The sequence below is a fragment of the Panthera tigris genome, chromosome E1, assembly GCF_018350195.1.
Source record: "Panthera tigris isolate Pti1 chromosome E1, P.tigris_Pti1_mat1.1, whole genome shotgun sequence".
NCBI lineage: Eukaryota > Metazoa > Chordata > Mammalia > Carnivora > Felidae > Panthera > Panthera tigris.
In genome coordinates this window covers 40,194,592-40,211,769 of record NC_056673.1, presented here as the reverse complement: position 1 = coordinate 40,211,769, position 17,178 = coordinate 40,194,592, and the positions used below count along the sequence as shown (strand labels likewise).

General features: G+C 56.9%; 1 protein-coding gene across 2 annotated transcripts; it reads left to right on the top strand.

Annotated features, from left to right (window-relative positions):
* Positions 1 to 483: 483 nt before the first annotated feature.
* Positions 484 to 7,029, top strand: P3H4 (prolyl 3-hydroxylase family member 4 (inactive)). 2 transcript variants are annotated; one of them, XR_006211394.1, is made up of 9 exons: positions 484 to 983; positions 1,339 to 1,491; positions 1,617 to 1,788; positions 2,462 to 2,590; positions 3,776 to 3,921; positions 4,567 to 4,650; positions 6,122 to 6,266; positions 6,586 to 6,751; positions 6,850 to 7,029. XR_006211394.1 is itself a non-coding variant. In XM_042967399.1 (8 exons), the coding sequence occupies exons 1-8, from the start codon at positions 504 to 506 to the stop codon at positions 6,606 to 6,608; spliced, it is 1,332 nt and encodes a 443-aa protein (XP_042823333.1). In that variant the 5' UTR covers positions 484 to 503; the 3' UTR covers positions 6,609 to 7,029. The 2 variants fall into 2 exon arrangements, 1 of the variants encoding a protein (XP_042823333.1); XM_042967399.1 differs by having other exon boundaries at positions 6,586 to 7,029.
* Positions 7,030 to 17,178: the final 10,149 nt, after the last annotated feature.

Genomic DNA, 17,178 nt, shown 5'->3' with positions numbered 1-17,178 from the left:
CGGGGTGAAACCAGGAGTGCGCCTCCGAGTCGCGGACTGGAGCGGAGGGACACTAGAAGTGACTGCTTCAGGGCTAGGGGCGGAGAAGGAGCAGGAGGGACTCTGTAATGGAAAGAAGACCAGATGCCAAGGTTTGGGCAGAGTGGTGGAGGCGGCGCTCCCTCAATGTCTTGATCTTAAGGTGGGAGACTGTCTTTGCGTGGGGAGGGGCTTTGCGGGTCCCCTTCCCTGCGGGAAGCGTCCCTCCACCCACTTACCATCTGTCAAGGGGAAGACCCCCCCCCCCAAAGGGCAGGAGGTCGGCCAACGTAGGGGCCTCAGGGCCCCGGTGGGCCCTGTGCCCCTCGGGAGAGCTGACCCAGACCTCGACTCCGCCCTCCTGCTGTCGCTGCCCGGCGCTAAGACCCAGCGGGCGCCCCCGCCCGGCCCCCTCGGCGCCCCCGCCCGCCCGCGCGGCCTGGACGCCTCCTCGGCCCGGGAGAGCCGGCCGGCGCGGCGCGGCCATGGGGCGGGCGGCGTGGGGGCTGTTGTGGCTGCTGCTGGGCAGCGCCGCGGGGCAGTACGAGAAGTACAGCTTCCGGGGCTTCCCGCCCGAGGACCTGATGCCCCTGGCCGCGGCCTACGGGCACGCGCTCGAGCAGTACGAGGGCGAGAGCTGGCGCGAGAGCGCGCGCTACCTCGAGGCGGCGCTGCGGCTGCACCGGCTGCTGCGGGACAGCGAGGCCTTCTGCCACGCCAACTGCAGCGGCCCTGCGCCGCCCGCGGCCTCCTTCCCGGGGCCCGAGCCCGGCCCCGACGGCGGCCGCGGCGACGAGTGGGCCCGCGAGCTGCGGCTCTTCGGCCACGTCCTGGAACGCGCCGCCTGTCTGCGGCGCTGCAAGCGGACGCTGCCCGCCTTCCAGGTGCCCTACCCGCCGCGGCAGCTGCTGCGCGACTTCCAGAGCCGCCTGCCCTACCAGTACCTGCACTACGCGCTGTTCAAGGTGGGTGCCTTCCCCTGCGCCCCCCACCCCCACCCCCGCGACCCACCGGCCCCACCCGGGCTCCCCCAGTCCCGGATCCTCCCGCCCTGCCTCGCCCTCCTCCAGCCCCGCCGCGCCCCCGGTCCTGGAACCACCGTCCCACCTCGCCCCCCTAGGCCGGGTGCCCCTCGCCCCTGGCGCCCCCTGCCCCGCCTCGTCTCCTGGGCGCAGCTGGGGCGCGTCGTTCGGAGCCGGCATCTGATTCCGTCCGGTCTCGGAGCAGCATCGATCGCACAACCAAGGACAGCCAAGCCCTCTTGTGCACGCAGGGCTTCGATCTCTGGCCCTTCCGACCCTCTCTGTCCCTGTCCCGCAGGCTAACCGGCTGGAGAAGGCGGCAGCCGCGGCCTACACCTTCCTCCAGAGGAACCCGAAGCACGAGCTAACCGCCAAGTATCTCAGCTACTACCGGGGTCTGCTGGACGCCGCCGAGGAGCCCTTCACGGACTTGGAGGCGCAGCCCTATGAGGTGGGCTGGAGGGGTAGGACTGGCCCTGACGCTCCTTCCTGACCACCGTCCCCCCGCCCCCCGCGGGGCTTGTACCGGAGGGGAGGTGTTGGGGTCTCCCTAACCCCTCTGACGCACCCCTCTAGGCCGTGTTCCTCAGGGCCGTGAAGCTCTACAACAGCGGAGATTTCCGCAGCAGCACCGAGGACATGGAGCGGGCCCTGGCTGAGTACCTGGCCGTCTTTGCCCGGTGTCTGGCTGGCTGCGAGGGGGCCCACGAGCAGGTGGACTTCAAGGACTTCTACCCGGCCATAGCAGGTATTCCCCTCCCCCTCCAGATCCCTGTGGGTGACCCTCTCACCCACAGGGCCCTGCTTCCCAGCGCTCCTAAGGCCTCTTAACGTGTAAGTATTCATCCCATACGCGTGTATGGAGCACCCAGGAGGTTCTTGGGAGGTGCACAGAAGTAAGGTGTTATCCCTGCCCTGGGAGCCTTCAGTCACTGAGAAAGGCTACAGTCCTGAGTGTCCAAGGTGCTAGGTGTTGGTGCAGAGAGGTGGTGACATCCCAAAAAGGCCTGAGGACGTTGGTTTCACAGTCCTCAGACGGAGGGCAGTACAGGTGCAAAGGTGCCGTGGTCATGTGTACAGAAACAGCCCAGCAGGTGTGTACAGAAGGCAGTTTGTGGCCAGAAATCGCACCTGGTTAGGGATCCCTGACCATGGGGTGCCTCAGCGGGGACAGAAAGAACTCTCCTGAGCTTCTCTACCTAGGCTTCCCACCTCCAAACCTCATCTGCTTCAGAATGCCCCAACCCCCTCCGGTTTTGGGGTGGGGGTTGAGCTGCGGGGGTGGTAAGGTGGCCCAGGCCACAGTAGTTGCCCTCAGCACTGCCCTTTGTATCCTGAGCCAAGTCTTTACTGGCATTATCTCCTGTGGTGGCATCGGCTGGGCAGGCACCAGCTCCTCACCACTGCCTCCCACCCCCTAGATCTCTTTGCAGAGTCCCTGCAGTGCAAGGTGGACTGTGAGGCCAACTTGACCCCCAATGTGGGCGGCTATTTCGTGGAGAAGTTCGTGGCCACCATGTATCATTACCTGCAGTTTGCCTACTACAAGTGTGAGCATCCTGGTGGGCTTGGGATGGGGGGGGGGCGGGGGAAGAGAAAGCATTGCCCTGAGAGTGTTACAGGGTCGTGGGGAGCCGTCCCTCATATGTGAGGACCCTGTGTGACGGCAGGGAAGGCTGGGGATGGCAAACAGGTGAGAGGAGGGGAAGGAACAAAGAGCAACCTTAGGAGAATTCAGAAACCTCTTGGGTAAATGGGTAGCCAACGACTCCACCACAGTTGACAGTTTACAAAGGCCATGGGGCGCCTGGGTGGCGCAGTCGGTTAAGCGTCCGACTCCAGCCAGGTCACGATCTCGCGGTCCGTGAGTTCGAGCCCTGCGTCAGGCTCTGGGCTGATGGCTCGGAGCCTGGAGCCTGTTTCCGATTCTGTGTCTCCCTCTCTCTCTGCCCCTCCCCCGTTCATGCTCTGTCTCTCTCTGTCCCAAAAATAAATAAAAAACGTTTAAAAAAAAAAAAAATTAAAAAAAAAAAAAAAACAAAAAAAAACAAAACAAAGGCCTACCACATCTGTTGATCTCACTTGGTGCTTTCACCCATCCCCTGCAGCTGACATTACGGGACCCATTTTTCAGATGAGGAAACTGAGGCTCATAGAGCTCAAGGGGCCATTAGTCACATGGCCAATGAAAAGTAGCACCAGGATTTATGGCTCTCCTCGTCTGGGGGAGAGCCTGGCATCCACGGGGGCCGGGATTGACAAACTCCAGAGTTCTTGCCATGCAGAGCTGCCAAAATTCAGATGGAGGCTGGAGTGGGAGTGGAGGAGCTAAGGACCAAGGGGCCAGGAGACCATTCATGGGTCCGATGGTGAAGAGGTTGAGGGCAAGGCTGCTGGGCTCTCATTCTCAAGTGCCATTATTCTCCAGCTGTGTGAGCTTGAGCAGTTTACCTAACCTCTCTGTGCCTCAGATTTCTTGTCTGTATATTGGGGATGATGATAATGGTGAGGCTTAAATGAGTTACACGGGCTTGGCACGTGGTAAGTGCCCAGTACATTCTAGCTTGCATTATCATTTGGGTGGGGTGAAGAGGCCAAAAGATACTGTGGTGGGGGGGACAGCTGGGGAGCCAGGAGCACTGGACTGAATTGGGAAAGGGGGACGGTCTAGGAAGGGCTTGTCCCTGAAGGCGGGGAAGTGCGGGGGCTACTCCTTACTCCTGTCCTGCCCGCAGTGAATGACGTGCGCCAGGCCGCCCGCAGCGCCGCCAGCTACATGCTCTTCGACCCTGACGACAGTGTCATGCAGCAGAACCTGGTGTATTACCGCTTCCACCGGGCTCGCTGGGGCCTGGAGGAAGAGGACTTCCAGCCCCGGGAGGTGGGCACTGCCTTTGGAGGCACTCTTGGGACAGGTGGTTTTAAAAAAAAAAAAATCCTGGCTTCTTTGGAAGGCAGGGTGGGAAGTGAAAAGAAAGACTATGGGTGGTGATTGGAGTCCTGGGTTCAAAGCCAGCCCCACCCGCTGAACGGGCCTGGGAACATTACTGATCCTTGCTGAATACGTTGCCTCACCTACAGAATGGTAGCACAGCGCCCAGGCTGTGGGAGGTGCAAAAATACCCGTCCATTACCACCTGCTCCCCTCCCCACCCTCACCACTCTCACTGCTGGCTTTTGCCCTCCTTCCCAGAGACTCCCTAGCTTGGACCCACTAAGGAAACCCCCCGGGAATCTAGGGCAAGACTGGCAGCCATGGGGCACATGGTGCCACCCTCGATTTCCTTACTAGTGGCAGACATTGCTAATCGATTAAGGAGCTCTTTCTAACAGAGCCCTCCCAATCCTCCCTAACCTCTCCAAACAGCTATGATTTTTCAGTCAGCATGTGACTGATACCTGTTCCTTGCTCCTTGAGCTGAAAAAGCGTGCGGGGCGGGGGGGGGGGGGACCCAGATCCCAACTTGGCTCCTCTACCATCTGGCGGCAGGCTCTGGCTTACCTCACTTTCCCCCCTTCCTCTCAGGAAGCCACGCTCTACCACAATCAGACAGCGGAGCTTCGGGAACTGCTGGAGTTCGCACATATGTACCTGCAGCCAGACGATGAGGTAAGTGGCCACCTGCTCTCTAGGCTGGGCCATGGTGGGGACCCTTGATCTCTTCCTGGAGGGCCTCTGTGCCAAAGCTCGGCCCTACCTCCGGGCAGTCAGCTGCCCCTTATCTATACCTGCTCTTTGCTCCCCACTCAGTGTTCTCATGCTCTGCTTCTCTGCGTGTCTGAATGTTGCCACATAACTCCCCCAGCCCAGCTCAAGTGGGAGCTCCTCCGGGAAGCCCTCCCTGCATGTCCTGGCTCTGCCTTCTGGGCTTGCTACACCAACTGTGACCCTCTGTGCCTCCCTGGCCCCGGAGTTACTTGCAGCCCTGATCCATCCCTTCTCCAGCCAGTCTCTCAGAGGCTCGTGCTTTGGGATGGGGGGCCAGGTTATTCCCAGCTTTTCCACAGCGCCTGCCCCAGAGCTGGCACCGGGAAACTGAGTTTGAATGAACCAGTGAATGAATGAATGCCGGTGCCAGGAAGGAAGGACTGAAGTGTGATCCCTTGATCCTGAATGAGGGTTTGGGAGTCCCGAATTTCTGTGAGGTGTGGCTGCTCGCCGCTTATTTATTTATCCATCCCCCACTTTATTCACTCACCCGTGCCCCCACTCATCACGCATAGGGGGAGGGGCTACGCTGTTTGCACCCCGGCTTTGGTGACAACCAGACTTGGCCCCTCTGCTTACCAGCTGGGCAGCCTCCAGGCAAGTCTTAGGTAGCTCTTGAACTTCGGTTCCTGCATCTCAATTGGGGAGGGTGATGCCGGTGTCGCAGCATTGTGGTGACTGTGAAATGAGATCAAGTATGGAAAGCATCTTCCCCAGAGCTGGCCCAGAGCAGGTGCTCGGTGAATGGTGGCCATTTTGATTACAATTATTTGTGGCCTGCTGTTTGCCAGACAGTGTGTGGGGCTGGGGTAAGTTGATGAAAAGGTACAGTGCCCTTCTCAAGCAGCTCACAGTCTAGTTGGGGAGGCACAAACAGTGCTCGGGAGAGGTCAGCACGGGGCACCAGAGAAGGGCTCCAGATCCAGCCAGGGTCATCGGCCAGGGCTGAATCCTGGAGCTGATGCCTGGCATTGGTGAGTCAACGAGAGCGATCCAGGCACGGGGTGGGGGTGGGGGGGCAACTGTGTTTCTGGCCAAGAAATTGCATGAGCAGACAGCATGCAGGGAGTAGCAGCATCCGCTATGGCTATGGAATTTATGCTCAAAAGGATGGCCTTGGAGAAAGCAGTGCTCACGCTAACATTGACTCTCTGTCGGGGGAGCCCCATACATCGGCGCGGGGAGTGGCAGTTTGGGAATGGGACCTTGTGGGAGAAACCCTCAGATCAGTCCTGTGTGGGATCTTGAGACTGGGGAAGGAGGGGCTTTGGGGGCTGAGATGGGATGGGGGGCCCCTCGGCCAGGAAGGGAGCCAGTCTGGGTTTGTGCCTGCTGTGACCTCCTTTCTTTCCCTACCCTGGGGCTGCTGTAGATGGAGCTGGAAGAGACAGTGCCGCCTGTGGAGCCCAAGGACCCCCCATCCGATGCCGAGTTCGAGGGGGAGGGGGACTACGAGGAGGGCATCTATGCTGACTGGTGGCAGGAACCGGATGCCAAGGGTGATGAGGCAGAGGCCGGTCAGTGACTCGAGTCGGGGTGGAGGGTGGGGATGCGACCTGGGATGGAGGTTGGCCTGGCCACAGAAGGATCCACATACTGGACTGCAGAGGCAGTCAGAGCGCCAGGACCTCCCGCCTCGGGGGGCTTCTAGCCTGGTAGCCAACCCTGTCCCACTTTATGTGTGAGGGGGTGGCATCCTTCTCAGAGCCGGGACCAGCTGAGACCTGTCCTAGGGAGCCTCACTCCTGCCTGCCCCCTTGCCCCTAGGACAGCCCCCAGATGCTCTTTGGGAGTGGGTGGGGGGACTAACCTGGTGCTCCCTCCTTTCCTTTTCAGAGCTGGAGCCTGAACTAGCATGAGAAGAGAGCTACCCTTGCACCCCTGAATTGCTGGGGAAGCCTGGGCCCAATGGGACCACCCTCACCAGCCTGGGCAGCAGCAAGAACTATTTATTAAAAATGTAAAATGGACATAGCTGACCAGGCCCCATCCGGTCCCACCTGTGAGCGCTGCTCCCCGGGTCCCTCCTGTCTCCTCTCTGGGTCTCTGGACCCCAAGTTGGTGGTGCTACAGCTGCTGATGGCCCTTCCTCCTCCCCAGGGCTCTCCTCACCCGGACAGTCTCCTGAAGAAGGTTCCTGCTCCTCCAAGTTGGGGTCTCAGCCTGAATTTCAGAGACAGCAGAGGGGCAGCCAGTGTCACGAAGAGCACTGGACCAGGAGTCCAGCGGTTTCTGGCACGCTGGCAGTGGGTGCTCAATAAAAGTTTCTTGTTGAATGAATTGCAGCACCTGGGTTCCAGTCTCCCCTGGGCTGAGGGTGCAGATCCTTCCTTGCCTCCCTCTGCGTCCATCTCCCCTCATCTGTAAATAAGTGGTGGGCGAGGGGGCCAAAGGCACAGTTTTGGCCTCCGGGGGACCCTGGGTGGTTGTGAGAGCAGAGTGCAATTGCAGATCTGCCACCAGGGGGCGTGAGCACACAGTTCCTTTCCTGATCCCTGGAAGATGGTTTCAGATTTCTAACATGGGTTGTGCTGTATTTTCCTAGTCCAGCCTTACTTCCCCTCAGGGAGTGTGGTGAGCATTGGGAGGGGGCCAAGGACATTTACTTCCGGTTTTTACTTTCAGGCATTTACTGACCCAGGTTCTCTAGGGTCTGAGCGAGCAAGCCCTGCCTTGCTGTGTGCCCATTCTCCCATTCCTCAGCAGAGGTTGAGGCTCCATCGGAACAGCCAGAGGGGCCCTAAGGACACAGTCTGATAACATGAGACCTAACGGTGGCATTGGGACTGCCAGATTCTCTTGCCCAATCTTGCTTCAGCTCCAGGGGGGCAGAGAGTCCTGAGGTGCAGAGGTAAGGATGATTTCAGGTGGCTGTTCGGTGCTGTGACTCACCAGCGTCCTCCCCATGTTCCACAGTGGGAAGGTGGGGGCAAAAAGGGCCTCTCTGGAGAGGGACCCTGGGCCAGGACAAGGCAGGTAACAGTTCCCCATGTTTTCAGGCCGCCCCGGGGGGCAGGGTGCTGTAGGAGTCTTCTTTTGCTACTGGAGGGTGGAGCTGATGCTGGGAAGGCCCAGTTCTCACTGCCCACACCCCTGCCTTCCCTACTGATGGGCCAGGGGACCTGTTCTGGGCCCTGCCCATCTCTGTTCCCGGGAGGACTCTCTGCCTCACCCCAAACCCCTCCCCTGGGTCTTTGGTGGAGACAAAGACAGGAAGGCCAGAGTCGGGCTGGAGCAGGGCTGGGTCAAGGCTGAGGGCACCGGTGACCTCACTCCCTTCTCTCCACGTAGGTGGGTCTAAAGTGGCAGCGTCTCCTCAGAGCTCCCGGGTGCCAGGGTGGCCCTGCCCCGCCCCACCCCTTTCTAGCTGCTGTGCTGTCAGCTTCCACCGAGGCCCCGCCCCCTGGTTCTGGGAGGGGCTGCCCTTGGGGCTGGCACTGCGGAGGAGGGGAGCTGGGATGCGCTGGAGCGTGCCTGCTGTGAGTAGGCGCTTTGGAATCTGGACAGCTGGGTGTGAGTCTGAAAGGGTGTGTGTTGGGGAGCGAGAAGGTCTGTGTCTTGTGTGCTGCGTGGACGTGTGGGTCTGGGTGTGAGCCTGTGAGCCTGTGTACCTGTGTCTGAGAATGTCTGTGGCAGTTTGGGGGGTGACTATTTCTGCACATGAGCGTGCACATTCATGAATGTGTTTCTAGAGGGGTTTGCTCACTCAGCACACGTTTATTTGCTTTAAGTTTATTTATTTTGAGAGAGAGAGCACGCACAAGTGGGGTAGGGGCGGAGAGAGGGAGAGAGAATTCCAAGCAGACTCCACACTGTCAGCACAGAGCCCAACACGGGGCTCGATCTCATAAACCATGAGATCATGACCTGAGCCGAAATCAGGAATTGGACGCTCAACCGACTGAGCCACCCCGGCGCCCCTCAGCACATATTTATTGAGCACCTAGTATGTGCTAAGCCCACTGTAGGTTGCTGGGCATGCAAGAGTGGGCCAAGCAGGCCAAGCACCCTGGCTTCATGGAGCTTGTGTTCCAGCAGGGAGCTATGCAATAAGCAATAGGTGTTATAATAAATAAGTTACATGATTAGTCTGATAAATCAAGACAGGAAAATAGAGCTGGGTAGGAGGGAAGGGGAGACCTGAGAGGTGGCCATTTAAGACATGTGTTGTGTGTGTCGAAGTGTGCGTCTGAGAGTGGCTTCTCTGAGCATGTGGTGGCGAGACAGAGTGCGTGTGTGACGGGGATGTCCCCAGCTCCTGCCTAGGTGCTCCCCCCACGTCCAGGCTGTTGCCCAGGCCCTGTAGCCCGGTGTCCCTTACTCAGCTCTCCTTTCCTAGGCAGCCACCAGCCCCTCCCGCCTCTCCCTGATGCCAGCGTCTCCCCATTGCCAGGCCAGCTCCCCAAACCGGTGAGACCAAGTCCCAGCGTGGGCCCTCCAGCCCATTCTCCCAACCCCACCCCGTGGGGATGCCCTTGCCTCCTCCACATCTGTCTCACCTGTTCCCTCCTTACCCTACCCCCCACCACCCCACCCAGCACCTCATCAGTCATAGCATCTGTAGTATAATGGGTAGAAGCTTAGGGAAGGCCAAAAAGGCACGGGGGATGATGACCTCACACAGTAGGGCCAGACAGATGCCACAGAGGTGCCCAGACCCGGAAAGACCCCATCCTAAGGCGAGCATCACTGCAACGATGTAGCAAGTGCCCACCACGTGCTGGGCACTCGGCAGGTACTCAAAACAGTCTTGTGACATAGATAGCAATTCCCTTGTGCTACAGGTGAGGCTGAGGAATGAGAAGCAACTTGTCCAAGGTTCCTCAAGTTGAGTGGTGGCTGAGCTGGGTTTGAAACTGTTCTCCCCCAAATCAGTGCTGCTCAGAGAAAGAGAAAGGTGTCGGCTTTGGGGCGAGATGTGTGGACAAAGCCCCCACATTGCCGCAGCCCACGGAGGGAGGCGAGGGCTTCCGGGAGGGAGGGAGAAGGAAGAGCAGGCGGTCAGGTTCTGCGTCCCAGCCTGGATTCCTGAGCCTGCCCCCTCCCCCACCATTGTCAGCTCCCGGTAATTGGGCCCATGTTAGGGAGCCCGGGTACAGACTCTTGGGGTTCTTGAATGCTGAGAAGTCACGGCCAATGCAGGGGGAAAGTCCCAAGGCTCTTCCAAAATTCCAGTGAATTCCAATGGAAAAAAATTCCCCCCTTAGGTTTGAGAAAGTTTTTTTTTTTTTTTTAATTAAAAAAAAATGCTTTTATTTGTTTTTGAGAGGCAGAGAGACAGAGCGTGAGCAGGGGAGGGGCAGAGAGAGGGAGACAGAATCCGAAGCAGGCTCCAGGCTCTGAGCTGTCCACACAGAGCCCGATATGGGGCTTGAACCCATGAACCAGGAGATCATGACCTGAGCCGAAGTCGGATGCTTAAGTGACCGAGCCCTCCAGGTGCCCCGAGAATCAGCTCTTAAAGTCTCACCCTGGTGTTCCCCTTTCTCTGGGAGAGTAGGGTCCCCCTGGGGACAGAGAGTGACTCCCTGTGGCGGAAGGCCGTGTCCAGTTGGCACTGGTACCAACAGCATAACCTGACAGAAGTCCTGGTAGCCGCGGGGCCCGAGCGCCCCCACCTCCCTGCAGCTTCCCTATTCTGGGCTCTTCATCCAGGTCTTGCAGCTCCTCTCCAAGGACAGCCCTGGCAGATGGCCCTACCTTCATGGATGGGGAAACCGAGGCCCACTGAGGCTAGAAGGCTGGCTTGGCTCCAAGATGGCTCGAGGATGAGGTGGGAATATGTTGGGGCCCCAGGCTACCCACCAGAGCCAGCCCCGGCCCAAACCCCGGGCCGACCTGTGGACACGTCACCTGTAACCACCACCTGCCTGGGTCCCACTTGGCACCAGGGCACCTGGATAGCATCTCTTCTGTCCCCTAAACAGCCCTTGGGGTGGGAGCGCCTCTCATACCCATGACTCAGGTGGGGAAACTGAGGTAAGGGGGAGGACATACCTGCTTTTTCATACACACCCCACCTTAATCCTCTGAATCTGGGAAGAACTCACTAAGGTAAGTCACTCCCAAGTCCAAGAGAACTTAACATTTTCTATTTGGGGTCACCTTTTTCATCTTTCCTATTATTTATTTATATACCTACCTATTTTTATTTTTATTTTTTGAGAGTGTGTGCACTAGCAAGGGAGGGGCAGAGGGGGAGGGAAAGGGAGACTCTTAAGCAGGCTCCAGCACAGGGTTTGATACCAGGACCGGGAAATCATGACCTGAAAGGAAATCAAGAGTCAGAGGCTTAACCACTGAGCTACCCAGGCGCCCCTTATCTTTTCTTTTAGAAGAATGGGATGCTCTGTTCCTGGAGCAAAGTAAGGAGTGGCCACATGAGATGCCCTCCTTTTCCCTTGACCACTTGGTCAAATCCTGGTGGCCTTCCTGGAGGAAGCCGGGAAGGAGCAAGGTTCAGCCAGTCTTAGTGGTGAGTCTGGTCTCTCTCCCTGGCCGTGGTGGTGTGGAGAGCAGGGGGCCTTTTAGAGGCCTCATGGCCATGAAGGACATCCCATTAAAAGCTTTTGAGGTGCACCTGTCTGGCTCAGTCGGTAGAGCATGTGACTCTTTATCTTGGGGTTGTAAGTTTGAGCCCCCACATTGGGTGTAGAGACTACTTTAAAATCTTTAAAAAAAAAAAAAGGTTTTGGTATCTCCAAATGAGGTTATGCTCATAGTTACAGAGACACAGGGAAACGAATGAAGTCAGAAAATGCTTGTCGTATGACTTTAACCTTTAGCACAATTATTTTGACAAACCTGGTTGGTGGTGGTGGTTGGTTTTGTTTTGTTTTGTTTTGTTTTTGTAATACATTAGAATCCTCAAAAATTGAAATGTCCCTGGCCTCGGAGCAGCCACCCCCCACACACACACACTTTGGATGGATCTGGCTTCTGTCCGGCACCCTCCGCATAGTGCAGTCCAGGCCTCACCCGCCCCCACGCTCCCGCCCCTCCCTCCCACCACTTCCAGACTCTCTTCTGGGGCCATAAATTATCCATGGGCTGTAAGTTGGCTGCGTCTTCAACGGGAGGCTGAAGTGCTAATGAAATATTCAGAGATCTCAACTCTCAAATTCCCTGGTGGCCACAGGATGGGACTGGGGAAGACAGCATTATGGTACAGGGTCAGGGGCCTCCAAGCCCTGGCCCCAGTTCCCACCCTGCCGGATTCTGGGGCAGGGAGACTAGGGAGGTGGGGGAAAGGTCTCAGCACCGCCCTCAGCTGTGCCTCTGGGTGGCACCCTCTCCCTCAGAGGCTTCAGCGCCAGTGAGCAGAGGTTACTGATTTTGACCCCTGGGGTCAGCAAGTCCCCACTAACCGCACCCCACCCCCCAGCCCTGGCTCTTGAATCTGCAAGTTTTTCCCCTCAAGTCCCACTTCAAGCTGACGTCCCACAAAATTGGTCTTCATCTCCTCCCAACACACACACACACACTGCACCCCACCTTGTTTGGGATGGAAAAGACCTAAGTTGGTGGGCTGGTGGGCAGGAAACCAGGTTTGTTCGAGTCCCAGGCCTGCCAGGAATTTGCTTGTGTGACTTGGGGAAGTTCCTCTCCTGGCTCTAGCCTCAGTTTCCCCATATATACAAAGAAGGGGGCTCTGATTGTTTCTCCTTCCTCTTCCCAAGGACTCTCTACAGGTGTGGGAGAAATTCCTGCCATCAGGGTGTGTGTGTGTGTGTGTGTGTGTGTGTGTGTGTGTACTCCTACTCGTGTGTGCCAGGGGAGGGGTGGCCTGTCCGTGGGAAGGGCGCCTGTCAGGGCAAGCATCTCCCCTGGCTTGTTGGGAGAGGGAGGGGCAGGCAGGCTGGCAGGCGGGTGGGGCCTCAGCTGTGTCAGCCTGTTCCAGGAGTCGCCCAGACAAGGAACAGCAAAGGGGTGACTCAGGTGGCAAGGTCCCCCCCAACCCCCGACCCAAACTCTCAGAAGGGGGAGGGGTTACTCAGAAAGCCAGGGAGAGACAACTCTAGAATACAATCCCAATGCTTGGAGCCCACCCTGTTGAGTCCCTGAAATACTGGAATTGTAAATTGTTGAAGGGTGGGGGGTTAGTGTAGGTGAGGGGGTACCTGCCCGGATATAGTCATTCCCTGGAGAGGTGCTGACCCTCTCTCTTCCACCTCCTCTCCCTCCACCGCCCCCTCCAGCCCCTGGTATCTCACCCTGGCCTGGGCTATTTCTAGCCACCCTATCTCTGTTTTCTTGTCTCCCTGTTTTCCCTTTGACATTCCATCCCCGCCCACATGCCTTCCAGTGAAGTGTCTTGGGAGCTACCTCTATAATTAAGAGCCCTCCCCTGGGCTGGCTGGGCACACACCCTCAGGACCAGGCGGTAGGCAGTCTCTGGCCTCCAGGCTCCTCCCCTGGACAAAGGGCAGCACAAAAAAAACCCGTGATCACGATCACTTCCCCCACCCCAGGCGCCATGCACCATTCTATGTGCTCTTGCTTTCAGGATGCCTGGGCCCCCTCCAGCCAGAAAAGCTTGGGAGCTAGAGGCTCTTTTGCCACCAGTGTTCTCTCCCCAGCCCTGAAGCGATCACAGTGAGCAAGTCCCCCCACCCCAACACCAGCAGGCAGGGGCCGGAGGGCAAATGGAGGCCCACATACAGAGATCTCAATTAGTTACAGACCAAGCTGCCACACTGTTAAGTAAGATGTACCTTGACAAGTATAGCCCCACGATGATCTGAAAGGGCGGGATGGAATTGAGAGTTCTGACTCCTTCTCAGAATGGGAATGCAGCGGCCTGGGGAGAAGGTCCCCTGGCCCTGAGCCCCTGGGTCATCTGCTCTCCGTCCCACACCCAGCAGGCTACAAAGGGCTTCCAGCACATGTGTGTTGATACCCCAGCTGCATGTCCGTGTTGTGTCCATCCCTCCCCCATAACTGCCCCGTCACCCCTTTGCCTAAGTGTGCACATAACACGCATGCTCCTGCTGCCCATTGTCGGGAGAAGGAGCCAGAATGAGAGAAGTGCAGGCTCCCAAAGCAGGGTCAGCTGTGGGTAGGGAATTCCTTTCTGGTCCGGAGTGTGGTCTCAGAGGGGAGAGGGACGAATGCCATGTAGGCTCCAACCCCTCTGTGGCGGAGGCGGGGGGCATCCCTGGGAGGACCAGAGCAGAGGCAGGACCCAGGGCAGAGGTGCCTTCCCTGTGGCTATGGATGGCTCTGCCCCAAGGCTGAGAAAAGGCCCAGGCTCAAGATACTGCTGGCTCTTTGCATTGCCTTTGATTCCAGTCTGGCCCACCAGGAATAACTTCCAGCAGCTTCTTTCCTGCCGTGGGAAGGCAACATCATCAACCTGAAGCTTAGCTACCCATCTGTTCACCCCATCCTCATTTATAGAGGTGGCCATCCCTGAGACCACCGTAGGCGGAAGAGGAGGGAAGAAGGATGTGTGTGAGTGCATGTGTGTGCACGCTGAGGAGACAGCACTGACATGCCTGGTGTTTGTGTGTCTGAATCTGTGCCCATCAATGCATACCCCTGAGGTGTGAGGACAGAAGATTGTGTGTCCAGATCTAAGCCCCTGCCTGTCTCCGTGTGGGGAAGGGGCCCCGCAGAGACAGGGCGAAGAAGACAACGGCATCCCTTCTACCTCCTTCTGTAGCCCCGGAGGTCTGTGGAGGACGAACTGAGGAGGGTGGCCTTGCTGTTGTCCTTTACCTTCCCCCAGGGAAGCACCTCCCATCCCCCACCAGCTCCCTTGCCCCAACACTGGACCCTCATCAGACCCCTCTTTGCCAGTAACTTCCGTCTCTGGGGAAACTTGGGATGAGTCACTGGGTGCCCCTTCCTTCTTTACTTGGAGAACCCAGGGAGCTGCAAGGTTGAATTAATCATTTGTGTTCTTAGCGGCTCAAGAAGTCTGCTTCCATTGAGCTCTGGGCAAGAGAAATGAGTTTAAAATTCAGGAATAAGTCGGGGCGCCTGGGTGGCTCAGTCGGTTAAGCGTCCAGCTTCAGCTCAGGTCATGATCTGGCCGTCTGTGGATTCCAGCCCCGCGTCAGGCTCTGTGCTGACAGCTCAGAGCCTGGAGCCTGCTTGGGATTCTGTGTGTCTCTCTCTCTGCCCCTCTCCCACTCATGCTCTGCCTCTCTCTCTCAAAAATAAATAAACATTAAAAAAAAATTAAAAGAGGGGTGCCTGGGTGGCTCAGTCGGTTAAGCGTCCGACTTTGGCTCAGGTCATGATCTCACGGCTCGTGAGTTCGAGCCCCGCGTCAGGCTCTGTGCTGACAGCTCAGAGCCTGGAGCCTGTTTCAGATTCTGTGTCTCCCTCTCTCTCTCTGACCCTCCCCCGTTCATCCTCTGTCTCTCTCTGTCTCAAAAGTAAATAAACGTTAAAAAAATTTAAAAAAAAATTAAAAGAAAAACACAAAATTCAGGAATACAAAGTGAAGCTAGCCATAAGAAGGAGCTTAGAATAAGGAGACAAGGGTATTCATGTAAGGGAGGCTGGAGAATCTCCCTTCCTGGAGATGTGTCAGAGAAATCCCTGCCTTTAAAGGCTTGGAGGCAGGGGACTGGGTAGGATGTTCTTGTGGCCTTTCCTTCAAGTTCAAGCTACTGAGGAGACAGTGGTTGCAGTGATTCTCATCCCTGTCCCTTGGCTCCTCCTCCCCCCTTGAGACCAAATCCCCTAGACAGACAGCTCATTGGAGTAAACATCATTTTCGGATTCTTTTCTGTATCCTACAGATGATTCCTCAGTGCCTGGTGGGCACACAGTAGGTGCTTAATAAATGTGCAGAAAATCCCTTGATCTGGGAGGAGACACAGCTCTTATTCCAGTCTTTCCTGCTGCTATGGGTGTTACCTCCACCCGGTCCCACCCTGAGTGCTTAGCTTTGGGGCCAGCGTGTTGCAGCATGTTCCAGGCTGACATTAGGGAACATTCTGGGAATACACACACACACACACAGAGGCTTTATTCTGAAGCCCTATTTGTGGCTCTCTATTCCACCAGGCTCTTCCACCCCTCTGTAGTCAACCAGTCCTCCCAGCCTGTATGCTGAAGGGGGAAGAAAGGACTTAAGCCAGGCTTGGGTCTGGGGAGTGTGTGTGTGTGTGTCTGTGTGCAGGGGTGGGTGTGGGGAGGTGGGTAGGGGATGGGGAGAGGGGGGAGAGGAAGGAAGGAAGTGAATCCCTAAGGTTGGGAGCTCTATTCTGAGCTGAGGGCTGGCCACTACTGCCTGGCTGGAGCAGGGGAGGGAGAGAGCAGGTGGGGCAGGGGTAAGGTAGGGAGGAAGACACTTAGAAAAGCAAGAGGAGGGGGAGTCAAGGAAACTAAGCAAAGGGGAGTGACCCTGGCATGTGGGATGGTATCTGGTTAAGGATGTTGATGGTCTCCCTGGCCTCCTCCAGGAAGGCTTCTTGGATGGCACAGCCTCAGAAGTGAGACTGTTTTGGCCTTCATTCCTTTCTTTGGTGGGAAAGTGGTCAAGGATACTGCTGGGGTGCCTTGACCCAGACCACCCTGGGTGCTGACTTTGGGGCTATAGAACTTGTCTGAAGGAGGACCTTTTCCTGGACACCCCCACCTCCATCCCCGCCCCGGCCTGCAAATTCCCACACACTCCATGTGGCTAAGGGGACCTGTTTCCACTTAGCTCTCTGGGAGCCCTTTGAGGGTTGGGATCGTTTTGGTTTTCTGTGTTACCAGGGTCTAATTCGGTGCCTGGCATGTGGTTGGTGCTCAAGACTTCAGTGCTGATGAATGAATGTTTATGGTACACTCAGCATGCTGTACATCCACCGGCAGGCATTCATCTCATTAACCACAGAAAGGAAAGACCCTCATCTTCCTAACTTCCTGTGGGGAAGTTCTTTCTGATACCCAGCCCACAATCTTCTACCACGGAGGGGGCTGTGAGATCTACTGCCTGAGTTTTTCCAAATCCACCAATACTTTATCTTTGTTCCAAATCATTGTTCTCTGTCTCTGCCCAGATTATTTGCTTTTGCCTTTCCCCCCACCCCTCCCTGCTGCTTTCGCATTTTATGTCTATGCTATTATTTCACCAGGAGACCATGTGTTTGGTGGGCCTTATTTCACCAGGAGACCATGTGTTTGGTGGGCCTTGAAATGAGAAGAATGGGGTTCTTGGCCACTTTTTTGTTTCCTGAGTTCTCTGAACCTCACTTTCCTTATCTTTGAAATGAGGTTCATTTAGATGTCCTAAATTTTTTTTTTTTTTTTCAGAATTGTCATGAAAATTTAAAAACACCCAACTCTTGGTTTTGGCTCAGGTCATGATCTTATGGTTCAGGTTCATGGATTCGAGCCCCGAGTCCGGCTCCTTGCTGTCAGGGTGAAGCCTGCTTGGGATTCTCTCTCCCTCTCTCTCTCTGCCTCCCCACCCCCCCACTCACT